Source organism: Anopheles arabiensis, chromosome 3 (assembly GCF_016920715.1).
Source record: "Anopheles arabiensis isolate DONGOLA chromosome 3, AaraD3, whole genome shotgun sequence".
In the NCBI taxonomy this organism is placed as follows: Eukaryota; Metazoa; Arthropoda; class Insecta; order Diptera; family Culicidae; genus Anopheles; species Anopheles arabiensis.
In genome coordinates, this window is record NC_053518.1 from 38647366 (window position 1) to 38667691 (window position 20326).

The 20326-nt window shown below is 39.0% G+C and overlaps 1 protein-coding gene across 1 annotated transcript in view; it reads left to right on the plus strand.

The window, feature by feature from the left end:
* LOC120899783 (neural-cadherin-like) overlaps positions 1–20326 on the plus strand; it is a gene marked incomplete at its 5' end in the record, with an annotated part of 638244 nt that overhangs the window by 70935 nt on the left and 546983 nt on the right. Inside the window, 2 exons of the mRNA XM_040305999.1 lie at positions 11819–11934; positions 12096–12260. Coding sequence (XP_040161933.1) covers positions 11819–11934; positions 12096–12260 — 281 coding nt within the window. The remainder of the gene's footprint in view (positions 1–11818; positions 11935–12095; positions 12261–20326) is intronic.

A 20326-nucleotide genomic window follows, 5' to 3' on the forward strand; every position in this document is an offset into this window, starting at 1 on the left:
ATGGATATATGTTCGTGCGTGTCTTCCGTGCCGGGGAGTAATGTTGAATATAGCGTTTGCAGGAAATGTAAACAGGAAATATGGCTCGTTGGTTTCAACGTTTCACTTACACGATTGCTTTCATCCAGTTGATTATTTTCAGGGTTATTCGATACGTGTAGTAATAAATCAGAGCACAATTTCTTTTTTCACTTTCCGAAGGCTGTAGGCATATCAGGAAATGGAAACCATACCCGCAAAAGTGTCGTTGTGGTTGCATTTTTTTTTGTTTTCACTTTGCCTCTCCCTCTTTACTTTTTTATCTTTTTCCTCACTGTGTGTCTGTATTTCCTGCAATGCTTTAGTATATCTGTCTTCCACATCTAAACTTCAGCTTGGTTCAGCTTTAATACTTCAATTAAGTTTGTGCCTCTTTTGCGATATCAGAACAGCTTCCTGGCGCACAGACATCATCCAATCAATCTCAAGTCAACGTGTCCTTTTTTCCTTCTTCAACAACGATGTTCTGTTTACAGCTTCAGGGGAGTGATAAGTTTAGCTAGAATTTTAATTTCATATATATATATATATATAGATATATATATAGATATATATATATATATATATATATATATATATATATAGATATATATATATATATATATATATATAGATATATATATATATATATATATATATATATATATATATATATATATATATATATATATATATATATATATATATATATATAAATATAAAAGAGATAGAGGTGCGAGGTAGAGAGATGGATGGATAACAACAGGCAAACGGCGAACAATATTACGACACAACCGTATAACGACGATTGAAACCGACTAAGGGAGTAATGGAGGTGGACCAAGTGAGAAAGACCGTTGACACCAGATTACTTTTATTCCGTCAAGATGTTCCTTTATTGCGATCTGATCAACGAGAGACAAATTTATCCCCTTGATGATAGTTTACTTCGTGCATCAGGCAATACTATCTTGCCTCAATCATTATATCTATGCTCGATAATTGATTCGTCAATTGCTATAGCAATGAGGCTCTCAAGATTTCAATTTATACACATGTGGTGACACAACGTGTAACCGCTTCTTAAGACGCGTTACGCATAGTTAACACGTACAGAACGCATCGCGCGTAACGTGTAGCACTCTTTCACTCACTTACACTAACAATAGCAAACGACTGCACTACTACCATATAGGATATAGGATTAGAAGTATATTTTATGTTAGAAATAAAACTTCTTCTACGAGTGACCATCAAGCGTGCAACAAGCCGATTTATTACGTGCACCCGAAAGTAGTTAAAATTAACTAGAACATCCCCATACACACAATTATTGTTTTTTAATTTGTTTTAATTGTCTTAATTTTTTAATTTTAATTTAATTTGTTTTTTCGTGAATTCTCAAATCCGTCGTTTGCTTGTAAAGGATGATGAGTAAACAAATAAAAACGATAGAAAATTAAGCAAATCAATATAAATCTTTTGCAGAATTTTGTGTAGAATCACTCACGGCTATAAGTAATTACATAAATATTTTTACTAATTTTAATATATTACTTCGGATGCTTTCATTTCAAACAAACTTAGCGAAGAAAAGTAAAACGAAAATCATTGTAAACAAAGCAAACAATTTTAAGGACAATCTAAACATAGAAATTTGTGTTTAAATTTTAAGGAAATCCTACAATTTATCTGGGGGTTTTTATGCTAGCTGTTTTTGCCTGAAGCATTTGCTGAATGAAGGGAAAAATCTCTTTTCTTCTTATCAACAAAAACTCATTGAAACTATAAAACTTTGAGGCATTCACAAGACTTTGTTGGCTCTTGTCTTCAGAGATCAGACGACTGAACGAGACTGTTGTCAAGTCGCTGGCATGTGTCTTAGAACAATTTTAAGCTCGTCTAATCATTCTCTATCCGATTCTGGATGTTATTTTCTGTGCGAACGGGATTTTCTGGGATAGTTTTTCCTCATCTTTCCTAAAATCCCCTTTTTTTTGTACGCGAGGACCAATATGCTTGGCATGTTCTTTTCTTCGCATGTGACCTTTTTTCCAACATTTATTTTTTCTTTGACTCAACAACCATTGTTGGCCAAAGCTTTCCTATACAACTTGTGGGCTTGGTTTTCAGTGACTTATTGATTTTTCTACTTAACAGGGCAGTGTAATGGCTAACATATGTTTTATGTGTTATTCCGAGAAATGTTCGTTCAAGAATATGGTTAAAATCCTCACTAATAGGCCAAACTGCAGCCAGTGTCAGCATTATCAGTAATTTATTGTGAACGAAATATTAATTTTCGTCATGCTGTTGTATAGAGCTTCTTTATTTTTTATTACTCGACATCATCGCACTCTAATCGTTAAAGCTTGCAGGTGCGAATCAATTATGACACTACCGGCTCTCCGTGGTTCCAGCCGCTGTTTTAGAAAACCTCTGCATTTCCAACGCTGCAACATTGCAGAGAAACATTAAATTTTGTTTCACTACACACTGTAAGCAACGTTTAACGGATCCTTATTTTACAATTATGTCCGTTTTAAATAATACTTTTATAAGCACACACACATCTGCTGGTCCCTGGACGATGCTCCAGCAGCCTTTTTATCAAACGGAAGTTTCAAGTGATTCCTCTAAAGCTACTCTTATCAAAAGTCAGTAAAAGTTATTTTTTTACGATACCGCACCAACCATTGTGGTGACCACCTATCTCTTAGGAATCGAAACGCTGTCTCCGCTGCTGCTGCTGATAATGATTAAATCGAATTTTATATTTTCGAATGAATTGCTTTTTGCTCTCCCGTCGCAACGGTACGAAGGGTTTGTTGTGTATCTTTTGCTCTTTGGGATGGCTATCCTCTCCGTCAATTGTTCCCTTTTTTAGACCTGTCATTTGGATTGCAGCGGTATTGGAAACTGTATGATTTATGTACTTTTTTAAGGAGAACCTACTGTTGAAAGAGAGGGTGATGGGATTACTCGTCCATCCTGCGGATACCTATGTTCGCTCATTAATCATTCAATTTATCCAACGTAACATTCGTTTGGTTGGGTGTTGGGTAGTAGTCGGACGAATCATCGATAACTCACCTTTATCATCTGTCTACCCACGGATGTTTTTCTCCCCTCTATACCACAATGAACGGGTGCAAAATAGCCATGACTTAGGATGCTGGTGACCAAAGAAAGGCAAAAATGGAAAACCAACCAACCGAGTCCACTGCTGAAAAGATCTAAAAGTTGTGTAGCGTTCTTTCCACTTATTCGGCTCTACCTTCCCAAGAAAGGTAAAGTTATTTCGACATGTTTTCAACTCGGGCCAAAATAGCATTGCCGCCGAAGCGATTACGAAAATATTCGCAAATGTTTTCCTATCCATAATAACGAGCAATGAAAAAAGAAAATTCTTCATCCTTTTTCATTTACATACCTCTAACCTTAGGCGGAATGGCACCGAATGGGTAAACTTTGAAGCTTCTGCCCACTAGGTCCAGGCCATGGGATCAAAGCTTTTCTTAGGTTGTATCGTTCACGTTTTATGGGCGGATGGGTCTGAGTTTTAAATATTTCAAATCCACGCTCGATTTCGGGGCTTTCACGATTTGCCCTTGAGAGTGATGGAGGATCATGCTTCCGTTGGGTGGACAGAGCAGTTGCAGAGATGCAGGGAGGATAAAATCAATTGCAAATCAACCTTTGTCAGAGGAAAATTTATTGGTCTAATGCACAGGAAAATCTACCTTTGTGTGCTTTCGGGGATTCAATATCAATGTTTCCAATTCAGTGCTGCTACATTCTGGTTTTGGACTAAATTGATATCCTTCCATGTATTGCTCGAATGCATACTGCTTCTAAAGAACCACAATCCTGTTTTCCGGTACACCGATTCATTCCTGTGTCCGACCCCCAACCGGGAAAAGCGATGATGATCAATGACAGCTTACAACTGGTCAGAAAGATGGACAAAGCCTAAAAGCTTTCCAGGCTAGGGCTTGCTAGCTTTTCTTTGTCCATTTCCGGGGTCCAGTCCAGCTGTAGGATAATTGATTTACACCGAAGTATGCCGCAAACCTATCAACTTTGCAGAATCCATCTGGTACACACATACTACGGCTGTAGCTTATTGTTTTGCTTATTTTTTAAGTCACACGATGACGAAGGTGATGAATGAAGCGTATTTTATTATCATGATGAGTCGAAGGGGATTTGCTATCTCCTCTGGTCGGTCAATAAGTCCTTGTTGTCCACTCATAAAACAGTTTCCTTGGCATCATTGCACTCATTCAGAAAGCCTCATAACAGGCAGAGCTAGGTAATACAGATCTCTTCACTTAATTAATTTGCGACCTAAAAACAATTTTCAGAAGTATAGAAAGCATATGTCATTTGAATCTATTCAATTGAGCAGAAGAAACACATCGAGTGTTGCCAACGGTGGTACAAATAGCCATTTTTTGTTTTAGTTTAAATTGTAAAAAGTTGATTTTGTTTAAAAACCACGCCCAATAATGGAAAAATGCACAAGACACACAATGATCATTGAAGTTACTAGTAGTCCTATCGCAGTGTAATCTATTTTAACGTTAACAGTTTACAAGTTACGATTGGTCAACCTTCTTGGGGAGTTTTCTTAAACAATTTTAAAACTACAAACCACAGCAAATGCTCCCAAACAACAACCCTCATTTCATGTCGCGTGCCTGTGGAAAACCATCATATCCTGTGAATCCTTGACATCGTTTATTAAATAGCACATACCGTCCATTAAACACGCTAAAGTTATGCAACTGAAAGAGTTTAAGAATGGCACTACAACTTTCTGCCATTTAACCACCATTGGCACGGAAATGTGACCCGCACAGGATGATGTTGCTTTCGTTACGTTTCATTGCTTCTGTTACCCCAACAATGAGCTTAATTATGGTTTCGTTTAATGTTGATCCTATCTCCCAAGAAACGTTTCACACTGGCAGTTAAGATGGTTTCGTCTATGCGCAGCGAATGTAGATTTGAATCCAGTCGTGAGGAACCACAATTAAATTAAATTACATCATCTTTGTCACGCTTCGCACTAATGATAACACGTTCGCAACTAGCAAAATGTGACTAGCGCAAGGGGATGGCTTGGAAAATTGTGAAGGAATGTTATATTTTGGGTTATTCCAAGGAAACAAAACAGAGCATGGTAGGAGGTTAAAAAGAAATAGACACGCTATGCTGTTTTTTGACATTTAATTTGACTAAGTGCCACTCAACAAAAAACAGAAAAGAGCTACTCTAACACACAAACCAGTATTGAAACAAAAAAATTCAACTAATTATCTAAAACAAATTTGTTTCAAATTCAGATTTAAGCCTGCCCTTGTGCTTCTCCTTCAACCGTCTTTCCATGTAAAACTTTATCTTCAGCAATTTTTGACAACACGATTTGCCAACGCAAACCTGGACTTGTTGCAAAAATCCTCTAGATAGCATTTTTTTCTTTCACATTTCCGATTGCAGCCATTGTACTGTTGGCAAAAAAATGTTGTGAGCAATATCAAGATCAGTGCAACGGTCACCAAGATGCACATAGACAACTTTTAACCAGGGGAGAGTAAACTGCCAAATAACCAAAAATCAGTTCGCAATAATTTGTTCGGCCCTACACAAAACCAACTTGAAAAGTTTGCAGAAAAAAAACACTTAAATTGCACGAACAATCACACATACTGGTTGCTACCATAACGCAGAAGGCAGAAGTGGAATGTTTCACCAATGTAAACGCAATCAAAAAAAAATCTGTAAAACTTTTCAACAATAAAAAATCATCTCTTTACTACCATTTGCCAATTTCCGTGCCATGTAGTACTACATTCCTAAAACTTCTTATTAAGCCTGACCATCGATGGAACAATGGAATAGAGCAAAGCAACTGTTAATGACAACAGTTGTTTTATGCCTGTTTTCGTTGTCCCATGGTGTGGTACCGTGCGAGTTTTGGCAATGATTTCGATTGCAGTGATGCTGAAGCAGTATTAGTGAATATGTGAAACTGTATTGCAGTGATGCTGAACCAAAGCATCTATCGGCTCCCGAGACACTGGCTGCAACATCTTGCTCTATTTGTCGTGCTGCTGGTGTACCGTCTGTTGTTGTGCTTGTGGAAGCGATGTAACGGCATGGATTGGACATCATGTACAGATCATTCAAAATAAAGTCATAAATTATGTCTGATGTTTCCGGTGTGCTCGATAAAATGGCGCCTCTCGGCTGATTCGAATGTTTCCATAGCATCAGTTCTAGTAGGACGTATCGATTCATCGATTTCAATTCTATTCAAAATTAAAACCAGTGTTAAGAGAAATAAATTCTAAAATCCGATTTTATGTTTAAAAATCGCAAAAAAATGCTTCAATAATAAATTCATAAAACAATTAAGGGCTTCACATTGTTTTTACTTTATTTAATCTTTTATTTGCTTAAAAACATAATAACTTACTTGCTATTCGATCTGAACGCGAACCTACACTCAATTTTATTACTTTTACTTCATCGAAATATGGATTGATTGTGCAGGATAATTGAGTTTTTTTTTTCATTTATGTTCTTTGTTTGAAAAGCTCAAAATGATTCATTTAGCGTATCGTTAAATACGAATAATTACGACTTGGAAAAGAAGTGCGATCATTTTATTTCTCTGCTTGCATCATAGTGAGATAAAGTGCCAACAATATCGCAAGTGCTTTTAGTTCAGCTCAATAGATTACGAGATATTACAAAACATCAGAAAAGAATTTATTGCATTCAGAAGGCCACAGGAACATATTGAAAAAAAAAAGAAAAACTCCCTTCAACTGGTTGATGAACAGTTGTTTTTTATTTTTATTTGAAACCTTGCTATACCATTGCTTTCCTTGTTGTACTTGCTCAAGCATCTAGAGATGACCAATCGTTGTCCTTGCTGCGAGTGCATCGCAGGAAAATGCCAGGACAAGGAAACTAGATCCTAACTGCGCGATTATGTATGTGTTGTGTGTATGTGTATTTTGCGTGAGCTAGAGCCTGTGTGATTGGAACCGATTTCCATGCATCAAGTAGATGAGGTCTTTTAAACCGCACCGAACTTGGATGGAAAAGCTCACAGCATGATGCTGCTGCCTAGAGCGAACCAACGCCAAGGGCTTTAAGAGAAGCGTTACTCTGATGCACTGTTGCGAACGGTAGATCATCGGCAATAACAAACCGCACAATCTTCTCTAATCATCTCGAGAGTAAGAACTTTTGTGGTTTCTTCATGCTCTTCACGAGATACCACGCAGCTGCAGGCGGAGAGACCAAATAACTGAAAATAGAGAAATCACATGGACGTTGTTACAACCAGAGAAGATGCTGAACGTTTTATACGTAAACACACACACTTGTGCATCAAACCATCTCCTCTCAGTCAGGGAAATCAAAATGATACAACAAATATTAGCTCAGTGTGAGGGTTTCTGAGTTCTTCAAATTTCCCAATGCCATCAAATTAATTCAAACCCATTTCATTAGATATATTCATTGTTCAGACGCATTTTTTTTAGAGACATGCGGTTGTTAAATGCTTGTATATGTTCAATCACACACAGTATTATTTTGTAGTCCATGTGATACCTCGAAGATTGGCAATTGAGAATAACTTCAAAAACCGATCATCCTTTCTTGAAGTCAAAACTTACTCTCAGCAATTGAAAATCGCTAATAAGTTCCATGAAATACCAAACATGTGTTTGCAATTGTAGTAATATACAGAAAGGAATATAATCTTGTTTAATAATAGCTATACTTTTTTCTTGTTATGTTTATTTCTGGAGTGTTTAGTGTATAAAATACCTATTATACCAACAAAAACAACCATATCTGAACAAATCATTATAATTTACCTGTCAATTGTTAATAAATAATTCAGATAATCGAAAGTGGTGGCATGCTTATCAATAGGTAAACACTAACCAACGCAGGACGTAATAACCCGGCCTGCTGACATAACACTCTTCCACGCCATGACTTCATCCGCCTTAGCAAAACCATGATCGCCAATAGCTGGAATGGTTATTGGGGTAGCAGCGGCCGCTCTTTCCTGAGAACCATTAAGACCACAACACCACCATAGAAAGACCATCCATCACACCAAGACCAGAGAATCCTATCACGACTCCGGATAGGACAGACCCGACTCACCCACACCTTTTTATAACAAAAATCAAGCCCACCACTATGCAGTTTCTGTGGCGTCGACATTACCGTCCGTCACATCTCAACCGAATGCCAAGGATACTCTGCGGAACGCATCACCTGCAAATTGGACCACAGCATCGACACCATCCTCTCACTAGACAGCGATTGCCAGCGTCAACTTTTAAAATTCCTCCGTATCACTAATCTTTATAAACAACTCTAACCAAAAGCATATTTGTGACAGACAATAAAATCAACAGATAGTTTTAAGTAAACCGAGGCTACTCGGTATCCCGGTAGCCACAAATGACTTGCAAAGAAGATTGTTAGACTTTAAGTATAGAATTAATTAACCGATGAAAAGAGGCGAATGAGCCAATTGGCTCAAAGTCTCTATAAAAAAAGAAAAAAAAAGCTGGTAAACTTGTTTTAATCATTCCTGAAACCAGTTTTTTGTGTATGTTGGTTATCAAATAACGGGAAAACTACAGCTTATAAACATTTTTAGAAGAATGTCTACATAAACTTATTCAAAAATTACAAATACCATGGCCTTACGAGCTAAACATACACAAACAACGCACGTGGTGCTCGAAAAAAGGCCATTACTGTTTCCCTCGATTTGGTGATACAAGTTTTTACCTCGCCGCGGGACAGGTCTTTCAAAAACCGACTTCATCGAAGTTCAAGGGAGCACTAAGTAACGTTGCGAACAAAAAGGAGTCCATCCTACCAACATACCCAGCAAAAGGACGCTCGACTTGACACAACAACGAGGTGCCCAAGATATGGCTTTTTTTGTGAAACGTGTCACTTGTTTGATTTTTTTCTACTTTTTCGACCCATGTGTCGACCAAGGCCGGGAACAGGGCGTCTAGTTGAGTAAATGGTGACCCCATTTTTTTAGTTAAGAATGCTACCTGTGGCTTAAGAATTTCTTTACAGCCGAGAATCACTGTTGCCATCTCTCAAAATGTCCCTAGGGAATAAGTAAAGTGGCAGATAAATTAAAAATAATAATTACCAAAACTTTTTCTTCAAGGCATTCTATTACCAAATCATTCGAATTTCAAAAAAAGAGGAGTAAAAAATACAGCACAAATCCTGGAAATGAACAGATATTTACTTCACCCAAGAAGATAGGAAATTTATCTTTTTAAAGAGTAATGGAAATGTTTATGAGTTGTGGTATTGTGCTTCACATGTGATTTGGATAAAATTTTCTTGGGGTAAATGCACTGCGTTATTACATGACTCTCAGATGTATTATTCGCATGTAACTTCACAGATTTACCAAAAATAAAAGAAATATTTCAAACAATTCAAATGAAATGCACTATTGTGCATTACATTCCATCTTGTTTTTCGCACTTGAACTTTAAACCAAATTCTTGACTAAACATGGCGTCCATAAAATGCCTCGTCTATCAGTGGTCTAGTCTAAAAAACATTTATTGGTATTATTAAATTATTAACACTTCTTGTCTGAAACATTTAATTTTCCTATGAGTCTCCCTTGGAATCTGACAAAACAAATATATGTTTATGAACATCATGCGGGGGCTAAGACATTCCTCTACCATCACTGTCTCAACAACTTTCGAATCCCATAGCATCGAAAATTACGTTCATTATGCGCGACATGGACCTCGCAACATCAGCCACCTCCAAAGGGCAGCTATTGTGCAGAACAAAGAAAGTGGTACAGCGAGATGAAATTCAATCAAATTTACGCTTTCACACAGCAGCATGACACTGGCTGGAATATAAATGTAGTCTAATTCGACAACTCAACGAAGGTGATGGTAATCAGCGCCTCCGGCGAGCTTACCATCGAGTTTGTAAAGTTGGGTGGAAAATGTGTCGCCACAGTGTACACCACAGTGCTTTCAGTATGCGCCTCGCCAGACCCGGCTACATGGTTCCCTCCAGGGGGTTATCTAGTATTACACGACCGGTTCTAATCAACTTAAAGCGCTCATTTTGTAAAACTAGTGCGCACTGCTCTCAAACTAAACTATTGTTACATTTTACTAACAAGTGTGAAACAGACAAATTCAATCAGAAGAGGCAGTTGAGCACCCAAAGCAAAGTGTTTGACAGACGGGGGAATACTTTGTGGCAATTGATAGTTGTGTTTTTTTTGTGTTAACATCCCGAGTCTTTTAGTTTGTAAGGCATTATTGAATTGAGTATTTGCCCAACGTTAACGTGATGTTATGCATACAAAGTTACGGGGCAAGAATAAAAAATATGGGCACTTTCAAATTACTCAATAAATATGATGTTGTCAAACTACAAATAAGCATCAAACTACTGTCAAGTGTGGTGTCGATTTTGCCACCACTGACCACACTAGTTTTGATGACATTGTACACTTTGCAGTGGAATATAAGAACTTCGCTTTTTGATACAGAACTAATAAATAATGTTTATAAATCAATACTGTTAACACGGACACTGCAATTTTGTTGAATAAACGCCACAATTCTATAAGTCCAAAAACTAAAACTTTACATCGACTGTCTATTAGAAGCATCATGTGTTTGTTTTGTTGTTTATTTTGACAATCGACGGGGTTATGATCAGTACAGGGTGACTCAAATACTTGAAATAGTTAAAATATTAAAGTGACCATACCCACAGTGTTGAACTACCCTCACTTCTGCTACATGAATTTGCTTCTCCCCGAGATTAGCGAGGCGTTGGAGCAGTAATTTAGGAAAATTTATGATAATAGACATAATAGATCGAACCACATAGCTCGTGTGCGTTCGAGCAGCGACACTTCATTGGTTAACCGGAAGGTCAACTGGGATGTAGAATTTTTAGCATGAAAATTGAATGTGACTTGATCACCGTTTATTTTGGTGCAGCTTGGAACGATGCAACACAGGCGCCGGTGTTTGTGAGCGCGCAAGAACAATCTAGACATGAACAATCAATATTTTAAATAATACATGTGTGAAGCAAAACCTATTCCACATAGAAATGGCTCAAACTAATAATATGTTTATGATTCGGAGAATGGCAGTCTTCGGTTTGTATGCCAATCCATTCCCTAGCGTGGTGATAGGAATCAGCGCATACTTTAACATTAAAACGCAGCTTCACTGCACTTCCATCACATGTTATGGATGGAATCAATTGGAGCGTGATGTGGTTTTTGGAAATTAGCATAATTCTGTTCTTCTTCCCTTCCAAATGGCTTGAATAAATTCGGAATATACAATGAAATTGGGTACCGTTTGCTGTTATGTCCGTAAATCAACTTTAAAATTAATCTTTCAACTAGTCCAACGAGAAGATGGACACTAGAGGATAGACTTCAGCCCCCCAGTGCAATTAAACAGCCTACACGTAAAAGAACGCTCAGGGGTTTAATTTGCACACTGATAAAGCATTTCAACACGTACTGCGTTGAAGATTGTGGGCTCTTACCATGTGATTGGGATGGGACGAGCTAATTATCACACACGATTTGAAACACCTCAACGCTCAAATAGAGCACGCGTCTTTATGGAAAACATTAAAACTTATTTAAAGCGACACATCCGGACTAATAACCATCCCTTTCCTTCTCTTGCTCTTTTCATTACAGCGTCCGTTGTACGATACAAGATCTCGAGCGGTAACATAGACAATGTGTTCGCGATAAGCAACGCAACCGGCGCCCTGTTCGTAGCCAAGGCGTTGGATTATGAGAAGATCAAAAAGGTAAGTCCACAGAGGTACCTACTCTACCACATGAGGTGCTAATGCTTCGGATAAAGCGTGCTCCCACTTACAATTATACCCATTTCTTCGCCATCCTCCGGTACATGGTCAATAATGCGTCTCCATGATTTCTTTCCCTTTGGCCCTGTTTTCCCAATCAGTATGAGCTACGGTTGACGGTATCGGATAATTTTAAGGAGAACTACACCACCGTTCTGATCAACGTACGTGATGTAAACGACAATCCTCCGGTATTTGAGAAATCGTCCTATCGCACACAAATCACCGAGGAAGACGACCGAGGCTTGCCAAAGCGTGTGCTGCGGGTAAGTGTATGCTAGTGATGGGACCATCTGACCCTTGCGTTCGAGACAGTTCGGCTGAAGGCGACTTATTTTTAAGGGACTAGAAGAGCGAGCTAGCATTCTTGCAACGATAAGCCCGGAATATCCAGGGACCGGTATCGTTGATCCATTCGTACCGAATGTATGATTTTGGTTCGTGCTTATCTTTCTCAATATCATCTCGTATCTGCTAACAAGGACGCCCTACACAAACTCTTGATTTGAGGGTCAATATGGGCTGTGTTCGAAATGGTCCAGCACCTTTGCTCAAATGCGGACAATACGAGTGTGCGTCATTCTCCTGAACAAATTTCAAACTATCCGTTCTTCGGGGTGATAGAATTGAGTACACTTTTCACCTAGACTTTTTTGCAGTCATTTCCCTTCACACATCCGGCTCGCTTAGAGAAAGTATGCGTGTGTGTCGCCCATACGATTCCATCGAAACATTTGCTTGTCCTTCTTAGAAAATTTTAACGAGGGTCACACGATCTGATTGAGCCGAATCTGCAAAATATGATCACGTGAAAATGTACGTATCTCCAGATTTTGCCATCCATGTAAAATAAATCCAATGCTGATGCTGATGCCAAATTGTTTGATTAATAGGTACACGCACACTTTTTACGTATGCCAAGGGACAGATAGAACGAGTTTGCAATTTACAGCTTTATAGGTGTATGACTGCCAATAGTTAAGGAGGGGACAGTGTATGGGAAGCGAATCAAACATGATACCTATTTCTTCATTTCACCACACAGCACCATCCTGTGTTCAGACCGCCCTGGATGTTGCTATGCTTTGGAGAGTTTGCTAACAAAATGAGTTCAATTTTGTCTGGATCGTGTGAACCAGAGATGATTTAGAGAAAAAAACCCAACCTAAACCAGATCAATTTAAACAAAGTGTGTTTTTTTGTTTGTGGGCTGTGACTGCAGGCTGTAATTTTAGAAAGTCAATAAAACTGTATAGTGGTGTGGTCGATTTGCAATAACTTACCCACTCCAATAGGCTGCTCCCTCCGGATGGCATATCGGTGTAACGAATCGGACAATATATATTTTAGTCAGTCAGTCAGTAAGCAAAGGGCGAACACGAAACACCCGAGTAATTCCCTACCGGGATCGTGTGTTAACTAGGAAGTTCAAGGGACAGCGGTGCTAATTATGAATTCAGTACGATTTTTCAACCCGTTATCAATAATTTTGACATTCCAATCGACAGCCACCCACGCCCAACACAGTGCGACACTTTACACGTACCCTCACATCTCTCTCACTCTCCTTCTCTGTCTCTCTGCTCTGCACATAATTAATTTAGATAAAGCGATCACCCATTACCCGCCTGTTGGGAGAGCTTCGCGTATAGCAGTGCGGAGAACGAGAGATAAGCTGCAAATGAGTTGCTTTGAGGCACTATGAACTTTCATAAAAATATATATCATGCAATGCTGGATAAAAGCATTGTGATAATTAATAATTGTCACCGGCGGTTACTTTGCGGTCGTTCGCATATGAAAAATGGATGTGGAAAATGCGTTGATGAAGATTTTAATCATGTCCGCCGTCTCGAAGAACAAGATTTACCTTTTTTGAGTGACAAAAAGCGCCTACAGCCACATTAAGTGTCACCTTTATATTTTAATAAATGAAATAGAAAAAAAATCTCCACAGGCATAGCGAATAAAATGAATAATCATCATGTTTTGATGCTTCTTATTGCCGTGCGAGATAATTACTTTACAATCCAAACATAACACGAAAGTAATAAAAAAACTGCACATGATGAAATGATTCATCAGTCGAGTTGCATATAATTGATGAACCCGTTTGTGAACAATCCGCCAAAACAACCAATCGCCAATTCGGTGTAATTAAAACCACCCAGAACCTGTCGCAATGAGTGCGTTTACAGACACATCATTTTGCACATTAGCACCATTCCACGCGATTGTAAAACCCACTCATCACGCGAATCGATTTGGGCACGGGATCGATAATAGAATTGCCAGTAATGTGCTAAGCTTTCATTGCAAATGACGTTTATTTCCCATTACAATCAAATGCAATTTGCACATCTGCCGGGCTGTAACCCCGTATGATTGTAGCCCCGTATGATTTCTGGGTATCTGGGTAACGCCCAAGTCAAACATCGAGTCAATCCATTCATCCTCATCAATATTTGTGCGTTTATGCAATAGTCTTCATCATCATCATTGGCATTCCTATCTTTACGATTGCCAACGGGTCGTCGCAAAGGAGAGAGTGTTTGCAATAATTAATCAGTTGAACCCAAACTAATACGATTTCCGGCTTTCAAGAAACGATTGAAAGGTAGATCCAATTGCGCTTCATTTAACCATTGCTGTTGGTCGGTTCACAATTGCTGCCGTGGCAAAAAAAGCAATTCCATTCAATAGAAGCTTTAATTAACTTGCTGTTATCTGTGACTTTCTACTCAGTGGTTTGATAAAGTACTTGCTAATAGCTACACCCGAACGGTTTGAAGCAATAAATGTTGAAAAAAGATATCTCCATAAAGCTGGTTTTGGTGGGATTGTAATGCAAGGCACCAAGCATCCCAATCACCAACTCGTTTCAGAAGCTGCCGTAAGGTTACGTTTTTAGTAAAGCTGAATCGGTGGCTTGATTAGCATTAGAATACGAACGGTAGGTTGTGCTCCTCGTTTTATTCCTGATCCCTGATATCAGGAGTTGGAGCATTATTTTTTTTAAACCAACATAAAACATTCAACTCGGTTGAAGCGGTCAAAAAAAAAAAATCAGTGCAGCACTTAAACAAAAATTTGCTGAATACATACCAATTATGCCTATTGTGACTCGCAGGTGCCCCTAGTCGAATGATCTACCTGACTAGTATACAACTTTAATTTTTCGTAAGCTTTGCTCTCTGTGTCATCACAACTATTGGCGTGCACTGGTTTCCTCTCGGATCGATCTTTGGCAAACAATGAATAAATTATTTTAACTTTACGCTTCTTCTACGCCCCCTTACCACCAGCCTTGAGGACATGGTTTACCAATAAATCAAACCGTACGGAAAGAATATTTTAAAGCCATAATGAATACCGAGCCTGGTTTTCGGAAAACAACAAATAAGCGCCACCAAAATAATGCTCCGCTCGCTCAGAATTCGTGCCGTATCAGCTCTAAAACTTTCCGTTCAACTACTGTTGGCCGGCTATTGGGACAGGGACAGTGTTCTGCGTAAAGTTCACTTCCTTAAGACCATATCGTAATACTTTGGTAAAAAAAAGTTTTACGTACACTAGACGTTTGGGCCTAGTTGGCGAGTATGTCCAGATAGCTAGACAGTAAGACTCTTCCCAACCTGATACGGTCCGTTTGTGTCACCCGAGAAACACATCTTCCATCCAGCGCGCTGTGGACAATGGTCACAAAACTACGGCCTATTCGGTTGATGATTTATCTTTTATCACAAAAAGACAGACGACATCACGTTCGTTTTTGCACGCCATCCAGGCGTTGATATTAATCTATAATAAAACGGAGAACGGATCGGTAACGGAGCTTTTGAAAGACGTCGACTGAAAATTTTAACATCGTTTTCCGGTCTTTGAAAACGCGATGAAAAACGGACGACAACTAAGCCACCATCCCCCGTTCCCTGTATCCACACTCCCCTGGGGCAGGCTCAACTTCGCTGTTGTACGCCGTCGACTACCAAAAGGAAACATCCGGAAAAATACCCTTTCGAATCAATGTTCAACCAGTTTCATCTACGTTTTCTGCGCGCCTTGTCTTTGTCCTGTATTTGTAAGGTGACGTTGACTGGGTTCGAAACAAACCGTTGACACAATTTCCGGCTCTTTCATTTATCGATATGGCTTATGAAAGAAACAACACAGGAAGCCGTAGTAGCCGAAACCATCGCATCACCTCTTTTGATTCGATTCATTTGCCTAACAAACCAGGGACGAAAGTTCGAAACGAAACCGAACTCCATGGCCCTCTGTCAGGGGAACGAGGTTTTACTGACCATTTCAGTAAAATTGAAACCACCAACCACTACCACAAACTGGGCCTGAAACCTATTCCGTCTGCCTGCGGTGTTGGTCGAAGCAAACGTGCAATTTGATAAGATTCGTTACGCTTTTATCTTGTCTCCTTCCTGGGGGTTTCTCTGGGGGTGAACCATCCTACACGACCAATGAATGTCCCATGGGCAAGGAGAAACATTCCGGAAAAAGGGAATATCGTACAATCGCATCTTAACTGCAATGTGAGCAAACAGTTAAGATAACTCCTACCTGTCCGATGGCGGTAATGGTTATTGTCACTCCAGTGAAGGTAAACCACGCGGACGCTATTGGCTTTTAATGGAAAATGACCAGCTTCAATGACTGTTATCGAGGCGCTTCGGATGGTTTGCTAATGGGACACCGAAAGTAAAGTTACTATAAGGACAATACATACGAAGCCATAACATCGTGATAGGAAGAGTTGCTAACGATTTTATTATAATGATTGATCGTAAGCAATTATCAGGCTTCGATGGCAAGGTGATAAACGAAAGTATTGAGATTGTTTCGTTTAGCAAAGGTACAAAATCAATCAAAACCTAAGCTCGTCTACAAAAGTAGTTTTCCTCCGCTGGAATCAGGTACTGTTGCGCAGCAAAAATGTAATTTTATTCATATCAATAACATTGATCCATCGCTAGTTCCATCGTAGACCACTGTGCTCCATAATTGTTTAATGTGTGTCATGCTGCTCAAAGGTGCTGCTTTCCATTGAGCTACACTTCCGCAGCATTTCACGCTTCGTTTAGCTTGGACATACCTACACAGGAATGACATTTGTATATTCAATTATGTTACATTGTGGGACACTCTTGTTGCTGTCGTCTGATCATGCAACCAACTGCACTTGAAAACATGCTAAATCTTCTGACAAAACTCAAACAAAATTACCACTTGCATGTTCACTGCCGTTGTCCACAAAGTTTTCCTCCACAACGGCGAACTATTTAAATTTTGTTCTTTTTATAAACATTTCTCCATCATCTTACATGCTTGAAGCTAACTCGAGAAAAGCAGTGGAATTTATTCAGTTATATATGTTTTTTTTTGTATTTTGCTGCCATCCCAACTACATGTGCAATTTATATCTCGCAACTGCACTTGGCGTACTGCACTTACCTCACCACGAGTAACGTCACTTCTCCACCAATGAAAAATGTTCACCGGCTCTGAACTATACCACCTTGTTTGACCGTGCTTATCGTCTGCAAGTGACACAGTAAAACAAACAGCACAACCGTCCCTATATTTTGCTGGTTTGGTTGGGTAGAAGTTAAAAAAAACTACGCATCCGTAAAAAGTACAGCATACTATGTTACAACGCTTCCGAGTGTACAGAATTCCATATAAGGCTAGCCATTGAGGCGGCAGCTAAAAAAAATCAAGCGACAATGCATTCAGTTAGGGAATGTTTCAAAAGAGAAACAACGGCAAACGCCAAACAAACAACATGCTTCGTCCGAATGAAATGTCGTGCTTTACAGAAAATATATAATGTTTATATCTATCAACATGTACGAAAATTGCACACATTTTGGTAACACTGTAACATATCTTGCCCAGTGCAGTTGCACTGCAAACGCAAAAAGGAAGACTGCTACGGGTACGCCTGATCCGGCATGTAGTGCAACACAACAGGATTCATCATTTGTTTGTATTTTCTTGAGAAGGCAGCATCTCTTTGTGAGTGGTGCGTAACATTTTTCTGCCCGGTGCATTGTTTCGACTTGTTGTGCTTTTGCTGTATTTGTTTGTTTGTTTATTCACCAGGCAGTAAACTGCCGCACTGCCGCGCATTGTTTGTGTAGAAAATAGTGTATAGTATTGTAGTCATGTTGCTTTTACCGTAATATTGTCAAGTGTAACCATTTGTAGGATTATTAATTATGGTTGACGACATTTCATGCTAAAGTCTTGCTTATGTTATTTACACAGCACTACACGACAGTAAAAGAAAATAATCACATACAAACGAGCGAAAGTAAAGTAAGCAAAATACTTTAATGCGGATCGCACAGGTGCAATCTAAAATTACTGTTTAACAAAAAGATAGCCTGACTAAGTTGTTGATTTGAAGACAATAATAAAAAATTCTTTATAACTTACATTAAATGAAAAAGCAAAATGTTTCAAACCTTGAAAATCTTTAATAAATTTTTCAGTAAAAAAAATAATACGTTAAAACCAGCATGATTGCTTGGTTTACATAAGCTTAGAACTCGTGATGGTGCTATGTTGTTTCGGTAAACTACTAATATCCTGATCGTAACTATCGGAGTGTTATTATTCCATCACAATAAACAAGTTTGCTGTAACAAATATGACCTTTTGATGTTTAGAAATACTTAAGCTGTTAAAAAATAACAACAAAAAATAAAATTATCGAATTATGACTCATTAGAGCACTTTTTGATTTCGTACTTATAATCGTTCTTGATACTCGACATCCCTTAGTTCAAAAAGTTATCGAGTTATGGCTCTTAAACTGAAAACTCGTCCTTCTCTCAGCAACCCAAGTACCATTTTCCTATCTACCCGATTCGAACACACTCCATTTTCCTGCTCACAAAAGCTTGTCGTAGTTACTAATTTCACTTTGATCAAACTTTCTCCATTGCTATCTGCGCTTCGCACGATCATTTATCTACGCAATGGAACATCCTCTCCATGCAATCAAACACTCGAAACAATGCCAACAGTTCCCTCGCGTCCCACCTCCACAACTCCTTTCCTATCATTTCCTTTACCTGATGGAAAATGTTTGCAAAAGGTAAATGACGAAGACTGTTTAGCTTCACTAATATTAACTCACTGTTACTCATCCCAACTAGAAAGTCTTGATCGTGTCGAAGCACCAAATGGTGTCGTGAAGTTAATCGTACTCTATCTTATGAAACGTAGCATGCAATCGACGGTGGGTAACTGTACATTCAATAAAAACATACATGCCCTCCCTTACATGACTTTTGTGTCGTTAAAGTTAGATTTCAAACTTTCTCGTACAATATTTTGCCAGTGCACCGGTTCGATGCTATCATCCAGCAAGTGTCATCCGGTTCGCCTTGCCCTAGGTCATGTGTTGGCGGTGGAATAAGGCTATTGGTTCTATTATTTCACCAAAAAATCGTTTTTCTTGCGTTTGAGCCAAAGGCGAAGTGTTTCAGCCATACCACACTGCTTAGGGCAGGGCGCAAGTATGACCGCCGTGAATGGCTTGAAAACGTCAAGACATCTCTACTCCTTTACGACAAATTTACTCCCGTCCCACAAACTCACACACTTTCATCCTGGTTCTGCTCGATCCATGAAAGGAACATTCGGTTTCACCTTCGACGGAATTGTAGACTTCACAAACGTGTCCTCTTAACGGCCCGTGAACGAGCCCAAGTTCATTTATCAAACCGCCTATGGAACGGTGGCAATAATAGTCTTTGGAACGTCTCAAACAGAAAACATAAAACGATAAGAAAGCAGTGAACCAAACGATTCTAAGAAAACAAATTGTTCCATAAAATAGGAAAGAACACGGTTAGAGCTGATAACATTGCTGGGGGAATCACGTCCGTACAGTTACGTGGCCAAAGCTAAAAACTGTATCCACGCGGGCCTCCTATGCCAGACATGTCATCTCCATTTGGCACCCTCATTTTCGGATCGCAACACATGAACTGCAAACATGTCGAATCGATCGTAAAGCGGGCAGCTTTGAACTAGAGGAAGCATAAAACGGTCCTGAAGAACCGGGGTAGCGGCTAAACTATAAAATAAAGCGTATCTTTTATTAGCCCTAATACGGTCAATTTCCCGTGGTTCTCCATTTGGTTTGAAATGAAGGACTTTCGCAAACAATGGTTGTTCCCAAGGTACAAGGTTAGAATACCACACAATCGGGGTAGTATTCTATTAAATTTCCGCAAACCAAATGTCGAGTTTTTAAGCACGATGCTGGCGACTTTCTTAGGTTGCATATACGTACCAATGTTAC